Source organism: Chrysemys picta, chromosome 5, assembly GCF_011386835.1.
Source record: "Chrysemys picta bellii isolate R12L10 chromosome 5, ASM1138683v2, whole genome shotgun sequence".
In the NCBI taxonomy this organism is placed as follows: Eukaryota; Metazoa; Chordata; order Testudines; family Emydidae; genus Chrysemys; species Chrysemys picta.
Genome location: NC_088795.1, coordinates 42,952,733 through 42,974,137, shown reverse-complemented (window position 1 = coordinate 42,974,137; position 21,405 = coordinate 42,952,733). Strand labels below are relative to the sequence as shown.

The 21,405-nt window shown below is 38.9% G+C and overlaps 1 protein-coding gene across 6 annotated transcripts in view; it reads right to left on the bottom strand.

The window, feature by feature from the left end:
- Positions 1-21,405, bottom strand: part of AFG2A (AFG2 AAA ATPase homolog A) — a 292,859-nt gene that overhangs the window by 198,673 nt on the left and 72,781 nt on the right. For 5 of the 6 annotated variants that reach the window (XR_010601332.1, XM_005290348.5, XM_065596351.1 and 2 more), the window contains exons 12-13: positions 16,486-16,539; positions 15,933-16,012 (exon numbers count right to left, since the gene is read on the bottom strand). Coding sequence is in view for 5 of the 6 variants with exons in the window: in XM_005290348.5 (XP_005290405.2) it covers positions 15,933-16,012; positions 16,486-16,539 (134 nt within the window). In the remaining variant the exon portion in view is untranslated. Of the gene's footprint in view, positions 1-860; positions 6,031-15,932; positions 16,013-16,485; positions 16,540-21,405 lie in introns of those variants that run through there. The other variant, XM_065596349.1, reaches the window with a different exon arrangement.

Here is a 21,405-nt window from a genome sequence, read left to right as displayed (position 1 = left end):
TTCAAAAGATTTCGCAGTATTCATAAAAACATCTGGGCTTGTCATTTACTACCTTGCCACGGTGGACTGGACAAGGTTTTCACACAATATATATAGTCTGGTGTAAATATTTCTAAGGTGGGAATAGCTGGATTCACATGACTTCCTAACTAAACAGACAATACCTCAGTTCCTACCACTATCCAGGTGATTACTTATGCCACCCCATGCAGTACAATGTACAAGTACTTATGCATTTTGCAGTGTTCCACTATATTTTCACTTCTTCAATCTCCATCAAATGAGACCAATTTGAGTGCTAGCCAGCTAACTCATAAAAGCATTTCCTGCCTTTATAATTCATCCATCTGTTTCTCCAGAAGAAGAGAAGAGAGACAAGAGAAGAGAAGCGTTGGGGGAAAGAAAGGCACAAGTGTCAAGTTTTGAAATCCCAAAAACATTAAACCCCAAAACAGAGGCATAAAATATTTTATGCATTTGAAGTACTTTGGGAACGGATTCTAGTCACACTAAAGTCAATGGCAAAACTCAAATACACATGAAAGAAATGTTAAGAAAAAATGTAATTTGGTATTTTCTTTACAGCTTCTAATTTTTTTAAGCTAACTACAATACACTTGAGTTAACTCACAGTACAATCAGCCAACTGCCTTCTGCCCAAGTAAATGTATGTATATAGAAGAGAAAGATGTTGCATAACACAATGTAAAGGCAAAAAGAACAGGAGTACTTGTGGCACCTTAGAGACTAACACATTTATTAGAGCATAAGCTTTCGTGGACTACAGCCCACTTCTTCGGATGCAAGTGGTAGTCCACGAAAGCTTATGCTCTAATAAATGTGTTAGTCTCTAAGGTGCCACAAGTACTCCTGTTCTTTTTGAGGATACAGACTAACACGGCTGCTACTCTGAAACAATGTAAAGGAACTGTATGGTTACTGAAATCCCATTTACAAAACCTTTCTGAAATGTTATGCTTTGGTCTGAAGACATCAATACTAGGTAAAATTATTAATTCAAAAACATTATAAGAACTAGGGGCATGTTGTTTTTAATCAAAAATACTAAGATGTAAAACCTAGGAAATATTAGGGCCATATATACATACGTATTGTGTGTGTGAGAGAAGAAGCTTAATATCAAAGCCAATAGATCATCTTTGCATATAATGAAAATATAATACAATGAGATATATAAAGAGGTAAACTAAACAAGTGCCAGTTCTCTCCTGAAAGAAAAGAAATGGAAAAGTCAGCATCTATAACAGTATCTGAATCAAAATCAGAATAAAGGTTCAGTTATTATTAAAATGCGTTTTTTAAAAACCATAATACTTCTGAATGGAAGCAAAGCTGTGCCTGCAAATTCACAGGCTTGGGACCAGACGCTGAACTCTTGATTTCCGAGATGGGTGAAATTTTCTATTGGGCTAAGCCAAAATACTGGGTCTCCTGAAGGCAAAGACAAATCAGCAGCTTATTCCAAAAGCTCCCTCTGCTGAACAACTGCTGCAAGTAGAGTTGAGAAGTTTAAACAGGTGGGGGAGGAAAGGGCGGGGAGTAAAGCCAAACAGTGTTAAGACTAAAATTTTACTGACCTCAAATAACAGAATTTAAATCATAGAATTAAGGCCTGCTCCTTACAGAGGGTAAAACTCAGACTGTCATCAAATAGGATTTGCCCACCAAAGATGTAAAAGACACAGTAAATCATCCAGGATCAGCCCCCTTGCCATAACAGGATTGCTCCCCACCGACTACTCACATTTCTTCATAACTTTGTGCCACTTCGTCTCCCTGTATTTAAAGGGACACTTTCCAATACATTTTAAAAAATGTTATTCTCCATTATTTAGAATACCTTCCTAGTGATGCTCATTTTATCCTCCTTTCTTTGGTAAATATTTCTTTTGTCCCCGGCACCACTTATATCGCTAAAGGAGCCTTACCATTACAACAATTTAAAAAAATATATTTAAAATAACTAGATTGTGTGCACATACATGCGCACACACAAATAAATAGTATTTGTTGGCCATATTGTAATTTAACAGGAAAAAAATCATACCAGATTTTAAGATACAGAAATTAAAAGTTTTTTATTGTATGTCCTTATTTTTGCAACCTTATGCTGCATGTGTACTAATGCAACACCACTGCTGATGCAATATAAATTTGAGAACAGTGCCTTGAGAAAAATGCTTTAGAGTCAGAGATCATAACTCACAGAATAGTTATTGCTTTTAACATATTGTTGATATTCAGAAACTGGAAGACATCTCCTTCTTGGTTTAATAAATGTTGCCTAGTGCAATAATGGGTGGGCCAAGGGGATTGCTACGAAATATTAGAGAAGGGACTTTCTTTATTAGTCAGCTTTTTTGTTGTGCTGCAGCAGTGTTAAAAATTCCCCAGTGAAATGAGTGCATTTCTAACATACCCAGAGGTCACAGCCCTATCAATTTAAAAGGAGTGGAATGTGATAAAATATTATAGTTGTTTGCAGAAGGTTAGTAAATACTTTTCAAAGGAAATAGATCCTTAAAATAAATTAGAGTCAACTTTTGTAAAGTAAGCTAATCTTAATAGGTAATAAAGCCACCCCATCCTGAAAAGACTTATACATGGACTTAACATCTCACCCTTGGGACTACTCAGAGACATACAATTAGGCATGAAAGTCTCTAAGATCAGGGCCTAAATGAAAATTGCACATGAAAATGGTCTGAAACCAGAAGTCACCAGGAGAGGGGTTTAAGAAATAGCAGGAATACGTGTTTATTGGGGGGTAGGGAGCATTGTATCCTTTCTGATATGAACAGCTACGTTGCAAGTTTCAGTATGGAGACAATGTTTATCCCAAGTATAAAAATCATGGACAGGGTGGACTTGGAAAGTAACTGAACAGCATCTAAATTAATCTCATTGATGGCAAAATCCCCAAAAGTTTTCAAAGAGTGAAAAGAAAAGTTAAATTACAAACTACATGCTATGTGTACATAAGGCTTAAGAACATACTCTCCTCTCCCCACTCCCACAATACTGTACACTAATCCAACAGCATGAACTCCTACATCCATGCAGAGCCCCACTGAAGTCAATGGCATTTGATACCAGACCAACAGCCCAAGATAGCAAATCCCAATGAAGAAATGTGGTCTTTTTTTATTATTTGGCAACAGATAGGAAATATGCTACAGGCAGAGGAAAAATACTTTATAGTAAAGACAGGTGGCTGAAAAAAAATTAATAAAATGTCTGAAAATAAAATGCCTGATACACAGACAACTGCCTTGAATTTGCATGTATTTACTCATTGAACTAGATGGTCATATTGAGCACCATATTTAGCCTGTATTCTACAGTAAATAAACTCTTTTGACTTAACAGGATATCCTATAAAAATGCAGACAGGCACACATTTATCGTTAGAGATTTCTTCACCAGCTGCTCCAGAACTGCGTCATCACCATGTGCTCCAAGGAGCTCCAGTGCCGCATAAACCGTTAATCTGAAGGGTGACATACAAGTATGCATTTTTCCATTTTCCCATGATTTCCCAGCAAGGGTTTCAAATTAATGCAGGCAATGCTCATTAAGGCTGCCTGGACTTCTGATACATACGGCAGTCAGAAAAAGAATTATGATTAGCCCTCCAATCCTACTTACACATTGCCAAAACCAACGGCCAGTCAAGCAGACTCCCCGCCCCCCCCCACACACACCTGACTTCCACACATTGATTTCATCATCACAACTACACAGAAACAGTCCTCAAAAGGCACGTACTGGTACAGACTCATTTCCTGTTAACAAACTGATTGAGAATGAAGGCAGTCAAAATTAAGCGTTTGAGAGAGAGTGCACGCGTGCCTTACCCTCACCACAAATTCCCAGAACTCCAAACTAAAAGAGGGGGTAAGAGAAATCTGGCAGCTTCATTACTGCCTAAGAATTTTAAATCATTTGTAATGTTGGGAAAATAAAACGACAGGTTTTTTTTAAATATGAAATAGGATTAATGTTTGTACAGTGCTCTGAAAAATGTAAAGCAGTAGCTAAGTACTAAACATTACTATCAGTTTGCGAGTCATTCTTTCTGTGTATGGATTAATTTTTTTGTCAAATCTTCTTTAACCCACTTTCTACACATTTACAATAATCTCTTACAGCATAGCACTTATTTTTTTTAAATAACTTGGAGCCAGCCTTACTTACTGCCACCCTTACTCCCACTGAAGTGTAAATAACTCTGCAGGTAGCCTGTTGGTTTCAGAGAGCATGAGTATGCAGGTCTTTACTCATAACATAAAATTCCCTGAATTCCAAAGTATGCCAGGTGAAACTATTTATATATTAATGGCACTATTTAGTGTAAGACAGACAGACTAGGCTTCAATAGTAGTGAAAGATCCATTTCCCATGCACATTCTGAAGTGAAAGATTCCTAGAATACAGGTGTATTTTATATTGCATCAAGGTCTTAAAATTAACCACTGCTATCTGATTGACAACCAAAGCAGCATATATGCTGCTTAACGTATGGGATTCTGTGATAGGGTGCACTGGCACCAGGACAAACAAGGGGTTAACCTCAGTTCACCTTCCTCCTCCCAGCTCCTGGAGACTGATCCAATGCCCATTTAAATTAGTGGGAGTCTGATTTCAACGGGTGTTGCATCTGGCCATCTTTGCACAGATGCCCAAAGAAAGAGCTGTAAGAGTGGCTGCTTGGGTGAAGGTGGAAAGGAAAGTAATGCATTTGGGAAGGTATGGCTCCATACCCAGCATCAGGTAAGTAAGTGAGTTGAACCTCAAGCTGAGGAGTTTACTTTATGTGATAGGGTATGTGCAGGTGAGGCCCAAAACCATGGTTTAAAATAAATGTAACATCCCTGTTATATTTATAAGCAATACCTTTGGAGAAAAAGAAGGTTGCCGACACCAACATTTCCTCTCCCTCCTCCCCCGCATTGCCAAGACATTGCACGCTGTACTTGTTTGGCACATCTAGCCCATTGTACAGCATCATGTACTTTTGGCATTATACTGTGTAACTGATATGCTTATTATTTATCTTCCTCTCAAATAAATAGACATTCACTTCCAAGGCTAAATAACTAGTTTTAAAAAAGAAAGCCATTTTTGAGAAATCATCTGCTATTTATTTTTTCACTTCTTAAACTTAAAAAGTTGAACAGATTTTTTAAAATTTAAAAAGAAATATCCCCCCAAAATGAGATGTTAAAGATTCAGCTCACGAATGAAATTTGTAAACAAGCATTCATAATGAAAACACAGACAGACCCTTAGTCCTAGAGGTGTTTGCAGGATTGATGTAAAAATGAGTAGTTATGCAGAATACAGCATGTATCATTTTAACTCAGAAACTTATTGAAGCCCTGATCCTGAAATTGATCAGGTTCAGCAGTTTGCCTGCACAGAACTCTGTCGACTTCAATGGGGCTTGGTGCAGGAGCTCTGAACAAAGTCAAGTTGCAGAATCAGGACCGTAATGTAGTAGATAAGAAGGTGGAAGACAAGGATTGCTCAATGAAAGTAAATTCTAAGAAATCAAAAGTAAGCTTCACCAGTGTCTTTTGGATTAACTGCTTAAAATCAACCCAAGAACCTACTTATTCCCTCAAAATAATGCTTTAAGCACCTAAAGAAGATACCTGTAAGAATGATGAAGTTCCTGTTTCCTCTTATCTGGTTTCAATACAATATCCTGAAGCTGCCACATAACTTGAAGGCCAAACTCTACTACATTTTTTTAAAATCAGTAAGAGGACTGTATCATGCTTAACTGATTTCAGCAACAGCGACTATGCTGTTCAACTTTCCAGAAAAATCATGGACTGAACAATGACTGCTTACTATTCTGCATACAAAGGGCCAATGCTGCTCCCACAGAAGACAGTGCTGCAACTGACTTCAAAGAAAACAGATTTAGGACCACAGTAAATTATATGTGCAGTAGGCTGATAATAGAAAGTATAACACCACTCACGTGACAAACAAGTAAATCTGAAAAGAAAAAAACAACAATGGTTAAGTAATAACAAAATAAATACCACCACCTAGCATTTATAAGAATTCCATACAAACATTAACAAATTAACCCTCATAATAAAACCACGAGGTAGATACATATTTCTGTACCCATTTTACAGGTGGTGGGAGAATTTAAGTGACTTGCCCAAGATACAGAAGTGTCTGTGTCAGAACGGAGATTAGAAGTTAGCAGTTTCTGGTCTTGGATCTGTGCTCAGACCCACAGAGGACACCTCTCTGACAAATCAAATGAGGTTTAAGAGACTAATCTGAATTCACAAACCATGGGCCTAATCCTTCTCAATTTACTCACATGAATAGTCCTACTGAAGATAATAGGGGTAAAGTGAGCATGATTTCGCCAAATAAGTACGGAGCACCACAAAGTCAGCCTTTTTGGAAGGAGAGGAGGGTGGCAGCCCAAGGGACACCCGAGATATTGCAGAACAGTGTAAGGGCACTCCAGGAGAACCCCCTACTCTGACAAGATGTATCATGGAACTTAATGTTTATGCAGAGCAGGCACAGCACTAAAGTCTTGCAGAAAAACATGGAATTCAACTTATCTACCTGTGAAGTATCAACTGGTGAGCTGACCATGCCAGGTTTTGAACATTGACTATGATGGATTTCAAGGAGAACGTAATGCTTAGGTCACTCTCAAGTAGATCCACTGGGACTACACTGCTGGGAAGCCAGGGAGAAGTTGGAGAGGGCTGCCATGGGCAATGGTAGCATCTCAGCACAGATGAACCTGAACTCATGGAGATAACCAGGTTAGGGGACAGATCCCACAGCTTTACCATATGAACCCCTCCACCTAATAGCATGCTGAGGAGTAATCTCTACATGGGAATCACCACTGAGATTTCTATGGGAAAAGTTTCCACAGTTTTTCATGGTGAGGGTGGAGGGAGACAATCTGGCCCATTGTATGTACCATACAATATTAGACAAGACCTACATAAAGGTCTAGTCTTTTTACCAAAAAAGTTATAATAAAAATCGAAAGGTATGAGCTTTAAAAATCTTCCAGTAAAAGAAGTAATTTGAGATTCTGTCATTTCCAGGAACTATAAGGAAATAATTTAACATTGACACAAATGTAAAACTCATTGACATAACAAAATAGTTGGTATCAAAAAATTAATATCTGCTCAAACAGACCTGGATTCTGAACTTCTCTATAAGCTACTGAGGTAAAGGGTTCCTGAAATACCAAAGCCCCCTACCAGCACACTCCCACACAAAAATCACTCCACTCACATAGTCTGAAAGATTTTATTGAGTCTGACATTTCTGTCAGGGCTTTGTAGGGGTAAACTGTCAGCAAGAAGCACCTGCCAAGTCAGTCTTTTCAGTCCAACTGCCATGATCGTAATTAACTGTCACACTGTTTTATTTCCTTCCCTCACAAATTCTGATGAAATATGGCTTTGGCAGTTCCACGTTTTCCACAAAATTAAAAGAAAATTCTACTCCAATAGCATTAGCAGCTAATAAACAAATAAATAAATAATGGCAGTATCTTCCCAGAGAATAGTAATTTTTCACAATGAAAATTAAGGTATTTGCCAAGAAAAACGGCTTTTAAAATGGGTAAGGCCCTTATTTTACAGTTGAGCCTTTTTTTCTTAAACACTGATACGACTTCATGAAACATCTCCAGATCTTGAGTAAAATTACTGGCCTTGCAAACATAGGTCATCACATTCATGCAAGCAATACAATATGGTTATAACTGACACTTCTGTTTCCTGTAGCACCTTTCATTCAAGGATTTCAACATAATTTACATGCATCCATTCATTATCCCTTCAAGGTAAACATGACTACCATTTTAGAAATGGGGAAACTGTGCTACAGAGATGTTAAGTGATCCCACCCCACACACAGCAGATCAGGTATCCCACAAAGCAGATGGATAGCAAAAATGTGTACAATTATTACTGAAACACTGATTATCTTTTAGAAATATTGAGCCAAATTCATATCTGGCATATGCAGGCACAACTCCACTCAAGTTTGTCAATTAGGCCAACAGTGAAGTCAGACCACTGTTTATATATTAATGTGATGGACTCTATAGAAAAGCCTATAACTGATAGTTTGTAAAGTTAATTGCAAGTTAAGCTATTTCAAATTTTGGCCAATCTAAAAATAGTGTACGACTAAAAAAGTGTTGAAATAAGAAATCTTCCTTCAAAGAAGGGAATTGCTTTGGCTGTAGTGGTGATGTCACAAAGCTACAAAGGAGGATCATAACTCTAACCCTTCTCCTGCTCACCCACTGCACCCTATATTTGGACACTATTTACACTGTTGCCATATGTTTTCCACCCAACTATACTCAGGCAGTACCCACTGTAATGCATCCTTGCCCTCCCTCTCTCCCACAACTGCAGACCATTCAAAAGGAGAGAACCTGGGCAAGTCCAGGGCTTGGGTTAAATTTTGGCTTCATGAATGTCTGTGTACATATGCATCTTCTCCATTTACACCAACCTCTCATCAGTTACTTGGAGGAGTTAGCCAGGAAAAAGGGAAGGAAACCATGCATTAGAGTCTGTTTGAAATGGGGTTGTAGAAGGATACAATCATGAAAAATAATAAGGCCTTGCAAAAATGCATGTTACTCTTCAGAATTTAACTTACCAAGGAAAGGGAAGTCAGAGTTACACCCTCCCTAATTCAGTGTTGTGTTTCAATTTCTGAGAGTTCTCCCAAATATGCAGGCCCACTCTGCTCAATGAGCTGGTACAGAATGGGTCCTGTGCGCTGTTCTCCACTGGCTCAGTCTGCTCTCATATTCGAGCAGGCAGAGCTCCCTCTCATTATGGGCTGCTAACCTTCCCTCCATCCATTGTCCTCCTAGTGAGAAATAGTGTAAGAGCCCTGCAACCACTTGCTCTCTCCTGCGCCCCCCATCCCAACGTGGGGAGAGGGAAAGTGGAAAGAGCATCTGGCAGTCACTCACTCCTTCTGTTCCTGGACAGAAGCTGTCTTGCCTATGCTTGCTCTCTCTCAGAGACTGTGAACAACTTTGCCTCTTGTTTCCCTGGCCTGGAGAAGAAGACTGTGCTCCCTACAGCCTTCCTATGCCCCAGAGAGATCTGGGAACCAGATTTCTCCCAGCACTCCTCTCTCAGCCTGGACTTTTCTCCCCACCTCAGCTCAATCACAAAAGATATTATAAGGACAATGAGTGGAGAAATAAGAGACATATACAGGATTGATTTTGCTGGCAGCAGAGCAGAGAGAAATATACAGCATGGATTTGGTGGGGGGAGTGTGTGTGGGGGAAGATACCAAGTGCATTTTGCAGGGAGGGAGAAAACAGACTAGATTGGGACGTGTTTGTGTCTTGGCGGGGGGGCCAGTTCACCAAGTGTGGTTAGGGGAAAAGAGTGGATTGGAGTAGTGTGTGATTGGGAAGAGAGCTAGTGAAGTGAGGTGGTGCTTAGTGGACATCTATGTATGTGAGAGGAGTGGATATGGGTCAAGATGATATGTTTGGGGAGAAGGAGAAAGCACATTAGAGACAAAACATTCATTCTAAGGGGCTGAAGGCAGAAAAAGAAAAGGGAAGGACAGAGAACAAACTAGAAAGGAAAAGTAGCGTGACAGCATGAGGAAGGAAAGGGAGATTAGAAACAGGGAAGAAGAGAATTGCCAGGGAATACAAGAAAGACTGAGGGAAAGATAAGGGAAAGAACACCATGTACGGAAAAAAGTTTAATTCTAAAAGTTACATTAAAATATAAAACCCATTATGTCTCTGTGTACATATCACTGTATATACACATGCACACTTACAGAAACTATCCTTTTTAAGAATTACTTTGGAGTTGTATACACAAAGGCAATAGCTGGTTCCTGCAGAGCACAGTTTTTGCCTTTGAAATGATCCAGACTGCACCAAATAGTTAGAATTTCCTGCAGGAGGATACCCACAGACCTCCCTCCAATGGATCATACACACTGAATTCATAATTATTTAGGTGGTTGGCCAAAAGATATTACCCAGACCATTTATATCTCCTTGTCTACTCATGACAGTAGTTGCATGTGTACTGAGGGGAGGTTATAAACCTTGTTCTCCCATCTGTGCTGCAAATGCCTAGGCACAACAGGAAGATGCTAACACTTAGAATTCTGTTATTCTGTCTGCACTGCAGCTGTCTTAAAAGAAGAAACCTGATGCATAGTACATTTTCCATTTCCTTTCATTCCGTTTCCTCAGCATTTCTCCTTCTGTGCATTCCTGAAAGTTAATCAAGTTGAAAACTGTAATCAATCATGTCTACCATGGAAGCAACTAAAGTTTAATCTGGAAGTACTACAGACTAGAATGTGAATAACTAGTCTGGATTTCACTTTTAGAGCCATGTATTATATCAATATTTAAATACAATGCCAATGTACTTCCAGCTGGATTATAAACTAAGCCTAAAATATTTAATTGGTTCTAAATACAATTAGATCTCCTTTTTCTTCCAAAAGAAATACATTTATAAAAACTAAGGCCCTGAACCTGCAAGCACTAAAGCACATGCTTAACTACCCATGTGAGTAGTCCCACTGAAGTCAGTTAAACTACTCATGGGCTAAATGATTATCGGGTCAGGGCCTAGGAGTCCAATCCACTCACGTCAATAACACTCCTACTGCCTTCAAGAGAAAGGGGAGCTCAAATTACAGAGTTAAAAATATGCAGTCCGCTAAAATTAGAAGTGAAATTTACAGATAGAGTATTTAAAACTATTTAAGACATGGCATACATGATAGAGTATTTATGCTAGACAAGAGCCTTTAGTAGTTAACTTTACTGAGAACATAGAGGTACAGCTTGTAAATATTGCTATTCCAAAATAAACTCGTGCCCTGTTTTCTGAAGTTATTTAAAAAAAACAACAAAGAAAACTTTAGCCCTTTACAAATCCTCATTAGGCCTGGAACCTTCGTTCTGCTAGAAATCTCATTCAGAGGAGCCAACCTATTACTCCAGCCACTCTTTCTAAATTGAAGCTAACAGCCAGAAATTCAAAGGCCCTGATTTTCCACAGCATCCGTATGCAGCTCAGATGTGCTGGAGAATGGCAGTGGCAGTGAATCAGTTGAGGTTCTCCCGATTCAGGGCTACCCACTCCCAGGGTAAGTTAAAGCAAGAGAGGTCCTGCTGCAACTTACGCTGCTGGCAGAACATCCCTTACAACAGCAGAGGTTCAAGTGTAGTTGAGCTCTGCTCTTCCACACCTCCTCTCCCCTCCACCTCCAGGCTTCCTCCCATCCTTTTACACCAGTAATGGGACATGGGGGCAGATGAGGGGGTCTGTGCCATCTCCAGCAACTGTGTGCTAGTGGACATTCACCCTACACAGGAAGACTTCTCTGCTGGGAACCTTTTACCTATTTTAGGGCACTTTGCCCTGCACACATCCAGCTCACACATTTTAAGGCCAGAAGGTAGCATTTTGAGCTGACCTCTTGCATAATACACGCCATAGATTTCACCCAGGGACTTCTGCAAGCCCAATAATTTGTGTTTGTGCTAAAGCATGGTCTTTCAGAAAGACAGCCAATTTTGGTTTAAAAGACAGAAGATTTACACAGCTCTTGTTATTAAAACCAGAGATGCCACACACTGGAAACAGAAGATTCTATTCCTCCAGGACAAAAAATTTCAAACCTGGACGCCTAAATTTAGGATTCTAAACCCATATTTTGGCATTTCAATAGAGTGCATGGTTTTATAGACTCTGAGCAACCCAAGCTCCCATTGAAATCTATAGGTTTGAAAACTGTGGCTTATAAATTTATAGATTTATCTTCCCACCGTGGTTTAGTCATTTTAATGTAGTCTATTCACAGAGGAGAGGGGGGAAAAACATGTCCCGCAGATATCACTGCTATATTACTCCTTGGATTGGCTGCTATTTAGGAAGTGCCGAGGTCTCCTTCTCCTCATCACCCCGCCCCTGCCCAAATAAAACTGCTAGCCTAATAACTATCTTAGCCTTTGATTTTATAATGCACAGCATTGATTTTTTTTTTTTTTTAAAGGAATTTAACAGTGTCTTTCACTCCAGCCTACAATGCTTTATGTCTTATGTTACAAGATTTTGCAGCCAAGGGGAAAAAGTTTTCTTGCTTCAGAAAAGCAGGAAAAGGAACAAATAAGTCTACTGCCCAAAAATCCTAAAAATCTACACATATAAACAATAATCCATTTCCAAAGAACACAGATTTCTTAAATTCGGCAAACAGAGTGTCTGTGCTGCATTTACACAGAGCCATGTTCATTCATCACTTTCAAGTCTGATTACCAAGCCATTTCCTGTTGGCAACCTCTAATGGCCAGAAGAATTAGATTTTACATAGTCCGGATACCAAGGAATAACAAGTACCCATAATTCTCTGCAGCTATGCACTTTGTTAAGAGTTTTAAGCTTTGAAAGGGGAAAGGATTACTTGGACCCAAACATTCCTTGCTCACTATTGTATCTGGACCAGTAATGTGTTTCTGACCTTAATGTCGTAGTCTTTTCTGCAAACAGTCATAACACCATTTTACAGACGTTAGAAAAAAACATAACTAGCTAATGGAACCTAGAGTTAGTCAGAACCATGGAATGATGGAAAACATCTATTATGTCATCTAGTCCTTCTCTCTGCCAGTGCTCTTTGTACATAAATTTGTGGTTTGTCCAGTTTTGTTTAATATGTGCCAAGCAATAACCTGCCACTACTTTCCAATGCGACTGTTCTACAGCATACGAGATCTCACTGTCAAAAAAATGTTTTTCAGCAGAAGTTTTCCCTTTCTTAATTTAATTTCATTATTCTGTTCATAACCCCTTGTAATGTCCTCAGTAATTCCTCCCCAGCCTTGTTGTTTACACCCTTCACGTATTTATAGATTTATCTCCTCCCCTTCATGTGTGTCTATGGATATATATTTAAAACTCAATCTCAATCCTTCCAGCGCCTAATTTTTTTGTTTTTCTCTCTACTTCCTTTGCATTTGTTCATTAGTATATTTTGTAAAGGTAATTCAGTCTTAATAAGGAGCATTCTACAGCACTCTGCTGTAATATTAAACAATTACCAAGAACCACAGTAGGGAGCAAATGCTAGATTGCTAATCCAGAATCCCATAATTTAATACACAATGTGGAAATCACTGAGACGCAGTAACACTGCAGTACTATGTATCTTAATTTGGGCAATCATATTTATGTGAGGCATTGTCTAATAGTCTCAACAAAGGGATAGAAGGCAGGAACTTCTAAATTTTAATCCCGGTTCTAATAGTGCTTCTTGCTTTTGGGCCTTAGTCAGGTCAGTCGTTCTGCCTGAATTTTCTCATCTATAAATTGGGGAGAACACTAATTAGTTGTATTGTGAGGATTAGTTAGAAAAACTTAAGTATTATTCCATTTGTGGATACTATTTTTAACTATTCAAAAAACTACCTTAACAGTTTATGATTCCCTATGTCTGTTTATGGAGATATACTTCTGCCACACAGATGTCTCCCAGAACCGGAAGAGGTTACCTGCCTCCAAGCTCCTTGGATCTGGCTCATTTTCTGGTCAAATGGAGTCAACAAATAAGACAATTTGTAAACAGAATTTAAAAAGAGGGAAAAAATCCTTACAAAAATTGTATCATAGTATTTTGTACTGCTGAGATAGAGAAAAACAATTCAACTCACTAAGAGAAGAGGGGGACAACATAAACAGGTGTTTCCTTCAGTATGGTTAGTAATGGTACAGGAAATGGATCTCCAGAGGCTGCAAATTGTTAGCATCTCCAATGCATTTGCAAATTCCTACTGTGCAAAATCAGCCTGTAAAAACAGGCTATTTCTAATAAGTGCCTTGTCTGGTTTCCTACATTGTTTAATTTCAGATGAATTTTATGAGAACTCCGCTACATATTTTACCTCCCATCTGCTTCAGATTTGACAATGAAATATTTGTGTGTCCCACCCTGTTCTTTTTAAAGCTCCAAAAACAGATGTCTCCAATATAACATGACTACAGCAGGTCATACCACATATTTCAGCAAGTTGTCCCAGGGCGATTTTTTCCCCTGCAGGTAAGAGAAGTTGGGTTATTTACCCCCTAAAAGAATCCAGAAAACCTCAGAGCCTCAGGGCGTAGACTGAAAAGGCTGGTTAAAAAATTACTGTGCTTTATTCTTCAAAAAAAAAGTTTCTTCTTGCTGAAGTAGATTTTCTAAACATTAAATACATTAACAATTCTATAATGGGTAGATTTGTTATTTTGGCTTTCTTCCAAGACACATTTTTTGCACATCTATTGTGATAAGAAGGCTGGTGATTCTAATGATTTATTAGGGTACTGTTAACATTTCTAGAAAGTTTACAAATTTTCTAGTTGCAGAAATTATATATTGAGAGGGAGACTGATGGGGAAGCCTTGTACCATGTGCCAACTTTTGAAATTTCAGGAGAAAATACGGATTTATTTGTAAATGATTTTAGAATATAGCTGTATTCAACACAAGTTACCACCACACACTAAACAATGTATTGAAACTGATGAAGAGTCCCACTGACATCTTTTATCCCTGTCTTCCCATTTTGCTGGTATCCTCTACAGAAACTGGTATGGATACACAGCCTGCTACTTCTCTCACCGAAGTCAAACTCTTAGTTTAAGTCTACCTAGAGAGCCTATGCCAGTATAGCTATGCTGGCAGAGTCCCTTGAGTAGATACAGCTTATGCCAACAGAAAGGAGTTTTTCTGCAGGTGTAGGAACACTACCTCCCTGAACAATGTTACCTATGCTGACAGAAGCGGGTTTCTGTCAGCATGGCTGCATCTACTCTGGGGGCTTTGTCGACACTAATGTCACTAGAGGTGGGTGTTTTCCCCCCCCACACACACACTCCTGACCAACACTGCTGTGCTGGTAAAAGTTTTAAGTGTAAACCAGGCCTTATTGGCAACACTTGGGGCTAGTATGATCATAATAAAAGTACCGCCCAGTAAGTTGATTGGATTTGTATGAATGAGGAGAAGGTAACATGCAACAAGTACCACACAGGCTACTAATGAGAAGAAATTGTTTTAAATATTTTAAACCATAGCAAATCTAATTGCACAAGCTTAAGTTATAAGAGGAAGTAGGTACATTTGAAAAAAATATACTATTTCTACTGAAATAAGGAAGTAAATTACACCAACTGAAAACTTCTACCCTTCTTTAGCAGGGCAAACTTCTGAACTCTCTTTGGTTTAGTGCAAGACGTTATGAAAAGATTGTTAGCATTATTGCTCAGCAACACAGGATTTTTTCACTTTACATTTTAAGGACATAGATGCTTCGAAATCATTCCATCAAGGCCCCAATCCAGCAAAGCACCTCAACTGGACTTCAGTGGAATTACTCTGCTGCTTAAATTCAGACTTATGACTGAAATAAGGAAGTAAATTACACCAACTAAAAACTTCTACCCTTCTTTAGCAGGACAAACTTCTGAACTCTCTTTGGTTTAGTGCAATTAATGGAACTCAGAGATGAGCAATGGACAAGACCTGATACTAAATAGCAGGTAGTCCAGATCCCTGCCATTGAAGGGAACTGAAGTATATGGAGTTGGTCTGCAGAATCTTTATTACTGGTAATGATGTGAGAAAAGAAGAAACCACCACCTTGCCTTCAGATGCCAGGTTGAGTATGCTGGACTGGCAGTGATGAAAGAACTCCTTTTACTTGAAAAGGGTACACATATGATATGGAATCATAGAAAGACAAACCTGGGATCTCAACAAATCCATTTCTAAAGTCACTTATCAGAACAGAAATGAACATTGAGTATTTTTGTAGAAGTATTCCTTACCTCCCTCTTTCAACTGCCAAGGCATCTATTTCATCAAAGAAAAGAATGGAAGGTGAGACAGCTCTGGCTTTCCTGAAGATCTAGAGAAACAACAATAAAATAGTTTACTGGGCTGTGGGAGAATTGCTGGACAAAAGTCATGCATTCAAACACCCTATTCTAACTCCAAAAGCTAACGGGCCAAGAATAACATCTTGTAGCCGCTTTTTAAAAGTGGACTTACTTTGGAGCTAAGTTATATCATACTATATAATGTAGCTTCAATAGCAACTTTCACTGTAAGCCTGATTTTGACACACCCCACTAACTTTCTAAAAGCAAAAAGCAAATAAAAACACAAAGAAAGCAAACAAAACTCAAAATCAAAGAAATTTCATTTCTCCTCAAAATCCCTGGTCAAAGGGAGAGTGGGTTTTTTTTGTTTGGTTAGGGTTTTTTTTGAAAGCTTAAGGTTAACCAGACAATGTATTATTAACATAGGAGAGATTGAAAAATGAGCATAGATCCAGCACAACATGCAATGGGCCCTGACTCGCAACTAGCATCTTCTTACCTCTCTCACTGCTCGTTCAGATTCACCAACATATTTATTCATCAATTCAGGTCCCTGCATGAAGAGAAGAAAACAGTTTTTTAAAATTATCATTCTAACTTCATTTACTGATATGTCGCTATCAATATCTTCTTACACAGCATTTTGTGCATAAAACACTAAATCACTACTTGCAAAAGTTTTAATTTCTTTGTAGAGTCGCCTCTGCACACAAAGTTTCCCTTCATTAGTCCCATTACTGAATACACAGATGACTGTGTGTTTGTAGGTCAGGTTATAGTGACATTTATTCTCATTTAGAAGCTGCGTGAAGATTTTGGCTTAGCATCATAATTCCTACATTTCAGTTTTATGAGGAACAGAAGCGTTTAAAAAAAATTAAAGTACAGTTTACTGATCACGAAGGCTACTTGACTGACAGCATTGCAGGGACCCCAATTCAGCAGAAAAGCACTTGCGCATGTGTTAATTAACTGTCTCTTTTTAACAAAACTCCTAATCATGGGATTAACTTTAAATACATGCTTAAGTGGTTTGCTGAACCAGAGCAGGAAGAGGAAATTGCCACCTATTGCCCCACCAACACACCTGAAACATAACCAGGAGGTACTAGATCATACATTATGGTGAGAAAGTAGTTCAGAATTCAAGTCCATTCATTCTTTTACCTCTCTGCTAAAACTGCCAAATGTGCTAGTGCTTTTTGTAATGTGGATTCTTGGCCCCTAGGGATTGAACTGAGACCACAAAGTCAATGTTTGTATTTTAAACAAATACTTACAATTATGAAAACAAACTAACAAGGAAGAACTCTCAATGCCTTCTGTGTCTTGCTATTTACTGTAAACCAGATTGTTAAAGATAACACTTCTTAATGGGACTAAGCATTTCATGGGATTGGTAATAAGTCATTGATTTAAATCTGGTCTATGTCAACAACAACTTACAGTCATGACCATCTGATGGCTGCTTGCTGTTCTGTGTGAAATGAGCTGATGGCTGCAGTCCAGTTCCTAGTGAACAGGTGTTCTCATCACAATTCTGCCAGTACAAATAGCATTCTTCACAACTCTACACAGAGAAGCCAATGGGTGTGGAAACTGAACTACCTTTTCATGCCCAGATGTTATAAGTGCCTTCAGGTTACGCTTGAGTCACAGTGGCAGGGCAATATGGAACAGCTTTCTTTAAACAATAGTCTTTCTAGCATTAATTTGTACTGAAAGACACGTTTTTATTATATTTGCAGTAATGGTGCAGCTGTTACATTCTTTCTCTGAGTGGAACAGTCTGGAATTAATACACACATCAATATAAGATGGGTTTACTACTATAAAATAGAACATGTGACACTTTTCCAATCTTCTCCACTCTCACTTTCAGGCTTGTGATAGCATCTACTGAATGGAACATATATTGTAGTTGGTTCCATTCTAAAGGATCAGTGCGAGTTACTGCATGCGTATGGAGAGAGGTACAGACCGCCTTAAAACTGAAGCAATATACTGTTTATGTGACAAATTAAAAACACACAGTTTCTGGTAGTGCAATTTCTGAAAACAGTTCATGACACAAAGTAGAAGGTGGGATGAATGCATACTCAGACCTCTCTGTATAACACATTAGGCCTAACTATGTTAGCACATCAGCTTGGTAGGAGAGTAGAGGGTACCATGCCAGCAGGAAATAGAAACAATGCTTCCCCAATTCAACTCCCTTTAAATGACTGCTGTGATAGGCACAAGTCAAAATGTCACCTAGACGCTTTGCAGGATTTCAACCATTTGAAAAATTATATTTTCATGCAGGTATTCAGCAGTCTCAAATTTCCCAGTCACGTAACTGATGAAGAGCTCAGGATTCCTCTATCCCAGAGAAGAAAAAGAACAAAAACGGGCCTTCCCCTATTCATTGTAAATACCAAGAAAAAGAAGCATGCAGCAGTCTGTGCAGAACAGGCTTGTAGCTCAAGGAGACAGTATCTAGCTGCTCTGGGCCTCAGCTATCCATCATGATCATTTGCAGATGAGGAATCTGATAATGTGGGTCCAAGAAGTCCTTAAGTGACTAGAAAGGCAGTTCTCTCTTTCTGGCCTGCTTTTTTGTTTAAACCAAGCCGATACACTGAAAAACCTCATCAGATTCTTTCCAGGACTAGAGATTTCTTTTCCATAGTTTTTTCCTTGGAGCGGTGAACGCAGTCCATCAAACACTCATTCACAGAAGTAATCTTCATTTACATCAGCAGTCTATTGAAGCCAACAGGGCTACTGACATCAGTGGCATTACCGGATTCTATTATAGTATGCATCAAAATTACAGACAATATCAAATTGTCAGAGTATTCCTTTTCATGTCTCTGACTGGGAAAAAAGGTATTTAAAAACAAAAATTTCTACCTCTGAACTCTGCTGTACAATAGCATTTCATGTGCTTGAAGATTATATTTAAGTATTAAAAAAAATCAAGACAAACACAAAGCAATAAATTTCTTCCACAGAGGAAGAAATGTTTTGAATTAGTGCTTTTTTAGTATACTTTGACATTCAACTCCCCCCCCCGCATTTTTTTATTTATCAAACAATAACACAAGTTGACAGAGAAAATCAAAGGATGGAACTCTCTTTGCATTAACAGTCTATGCATCCTTTATGGAGTATTTCCATGCAAGCTGATCAAAAAGCTTGTGTAACTCATCTTTTAACAATGGCACCAAAATTACAATTCATGAGCAGGGTTTTTGTTGCAAGTAACATGGAACTCTACTATTATACATGGTGATGGGGAGTCCAGAATAGCAGTAAGAACACACCAAAAAGGAGACGCGCTGGCAGAAACTTCATCTTATCCACACTCCAAAGTCACACTCCTAAATCCATACCACAAACAACAGAGCTTAAAGAAGCTAGGCATACAAACTGGACTTGGGTTAGCTCTGATATGCAAGCTGGAGCTTTGCCCCCACCGTTTGAAAATGCAAATGAAGGAGTATTGAGTCTTTCCTCAGCTAAGATTGTTAACACCTCCAAAAAGTAATCATTAGACCATTAGCAACAAAGCTACCTGTTGACAGTTTTCACCCTTTTCTTGAAAGATGGTTAAGAAGACTATATTGCAACAACTCTGCTGTCACTTAAGGCTCTTACATGTCTTCTATTCATTTCAGCTTTGCTTTAGACCTGGCTGACACAGATTGCACAAATCTCATGGATTGATAGTCTCCTGACCACTGACCTATGTCATGCAGTGTCCATGACATTTCTTTTAAATTGGCCAGCAGCCTTTGACCACTGACCACAAGGTTTTGTTAACAACTGTTAGAGTTTAGTGACTTACTCTATAAATAGTTACATTCTGTTCTATGAAGGATGATCTTCCACAATATGGTAGGTGAAGAAACAGAACATACTCCTGACCAATCTCCTGACGAATTTCAACATAAGCAAAGGATTTGGAGAAAGCAGTTTTCAGGGAACGAGAAGGAGTGGTATCAGAGCCATTCCAATGAGCAGAACATTTTGAGGTTGCTATCTAGCCTGAGAGCATGAATCCAGCCAATTGCGGGACACTGTTCACTGCTCAAATATCCATGAAGTGGTATTTATTCAGCCTCAGGATAGACAACAGTTTCCATGTAGGCTTTGTTTGATTAATATTCTGTTCTCACCAACCCAAAACCCTCCAATCATTTTCATTAAAAAAAAGAAACATTCTTGCATTTGAAATATGATCAGAATTAGATCTTGGAAGATTAACGTCACAAAAGATAAAACCGCTTCATGCATGTTAAAAACAGGAGATAAGTTTGTATCACACAGTTATGATGTGGGTGCTTTAAGGAGTTTTTAAATGCAAGAACATCATCTGGAATAAGGAATCCTTGAAACAAAGACAAGTAGTATTTAAAAAAAAAAATCCCTATTTTATGGTCTGTTTGAGGATTTTACCTCCTAAAGGCGTTGGGGTAATTACCTTGCCGTTAATATGAAATTTACTAGTAATAAATGTCTCCTTAACACATCTAACTTTATTGTTTTGATAGTCAGGAAAATGGAAAACTTGCAGAGCCAGATGGACACTGTTCCAAATTCTCCCCCACACAACTCTGTCCATCTTTATATTGTAGTTCTGGAAACAATCGCACGAAGTGCCACACTGAACAGTGTTAAACTATGGCGTGTGGTTCATATAATGAGTACCACAATGGAACCACTGAGCTCATTTATACTAGATCCCCATGCAGGAACCTAATTGAGGTCCCTAGAATAGTATTTCTGAAATTGTGAGGCTTGGCCTTCCTGGGGAAGGTTTCCCTTCTTCAGGGGAAGAGATAGTATTCAAGCAGAATAAAAACCAAGAATAACTTCACTTTTTTAGGTTCTTCCAAAACCAGAACTTGGTGTCGAATAACCAATACTGAAAACTAAATATTCAATACCTGGTTTCTTATTTGCAGAGTTCAAAGTAGAAATGGTCAACAGGTATGAAAATATAGGCACACTTACTTGTCTACGTAAGAGGAGGTGAAAGGAGGAGGAGGGTTTGCCATAATGGCTCCCAGTTCACCAACCCCCGCCCCCCCCCCCCCCGCCCCACTAAGGTAATGGCAAGAAGGAACGCCATTCAGAAAGAGGAGAGAGAGATGAGACAGGATGCCAGTGGTTCAAAGGAAGAGTTCATTAAAGAGGTAAGGACTAGGTTGAGGTCCCATTGGGAAGTGATAGGCTGAAGGGGCGGATATTTACAGAAAAGGCCCTTCCAGAATTGGGTGGGTAAAAGTCAAATTTCCTGCCACCGGAGGATGGAGAGCACTAATGGCATCTGTATGCACTCTGACAGAGCTGAGTGTGAGTCCTGAGGTTTTCAGATAGAGGAAATAGTCTAAGAGCAGGAGGATGCCCACAGCTTCAAGGGCAAGAC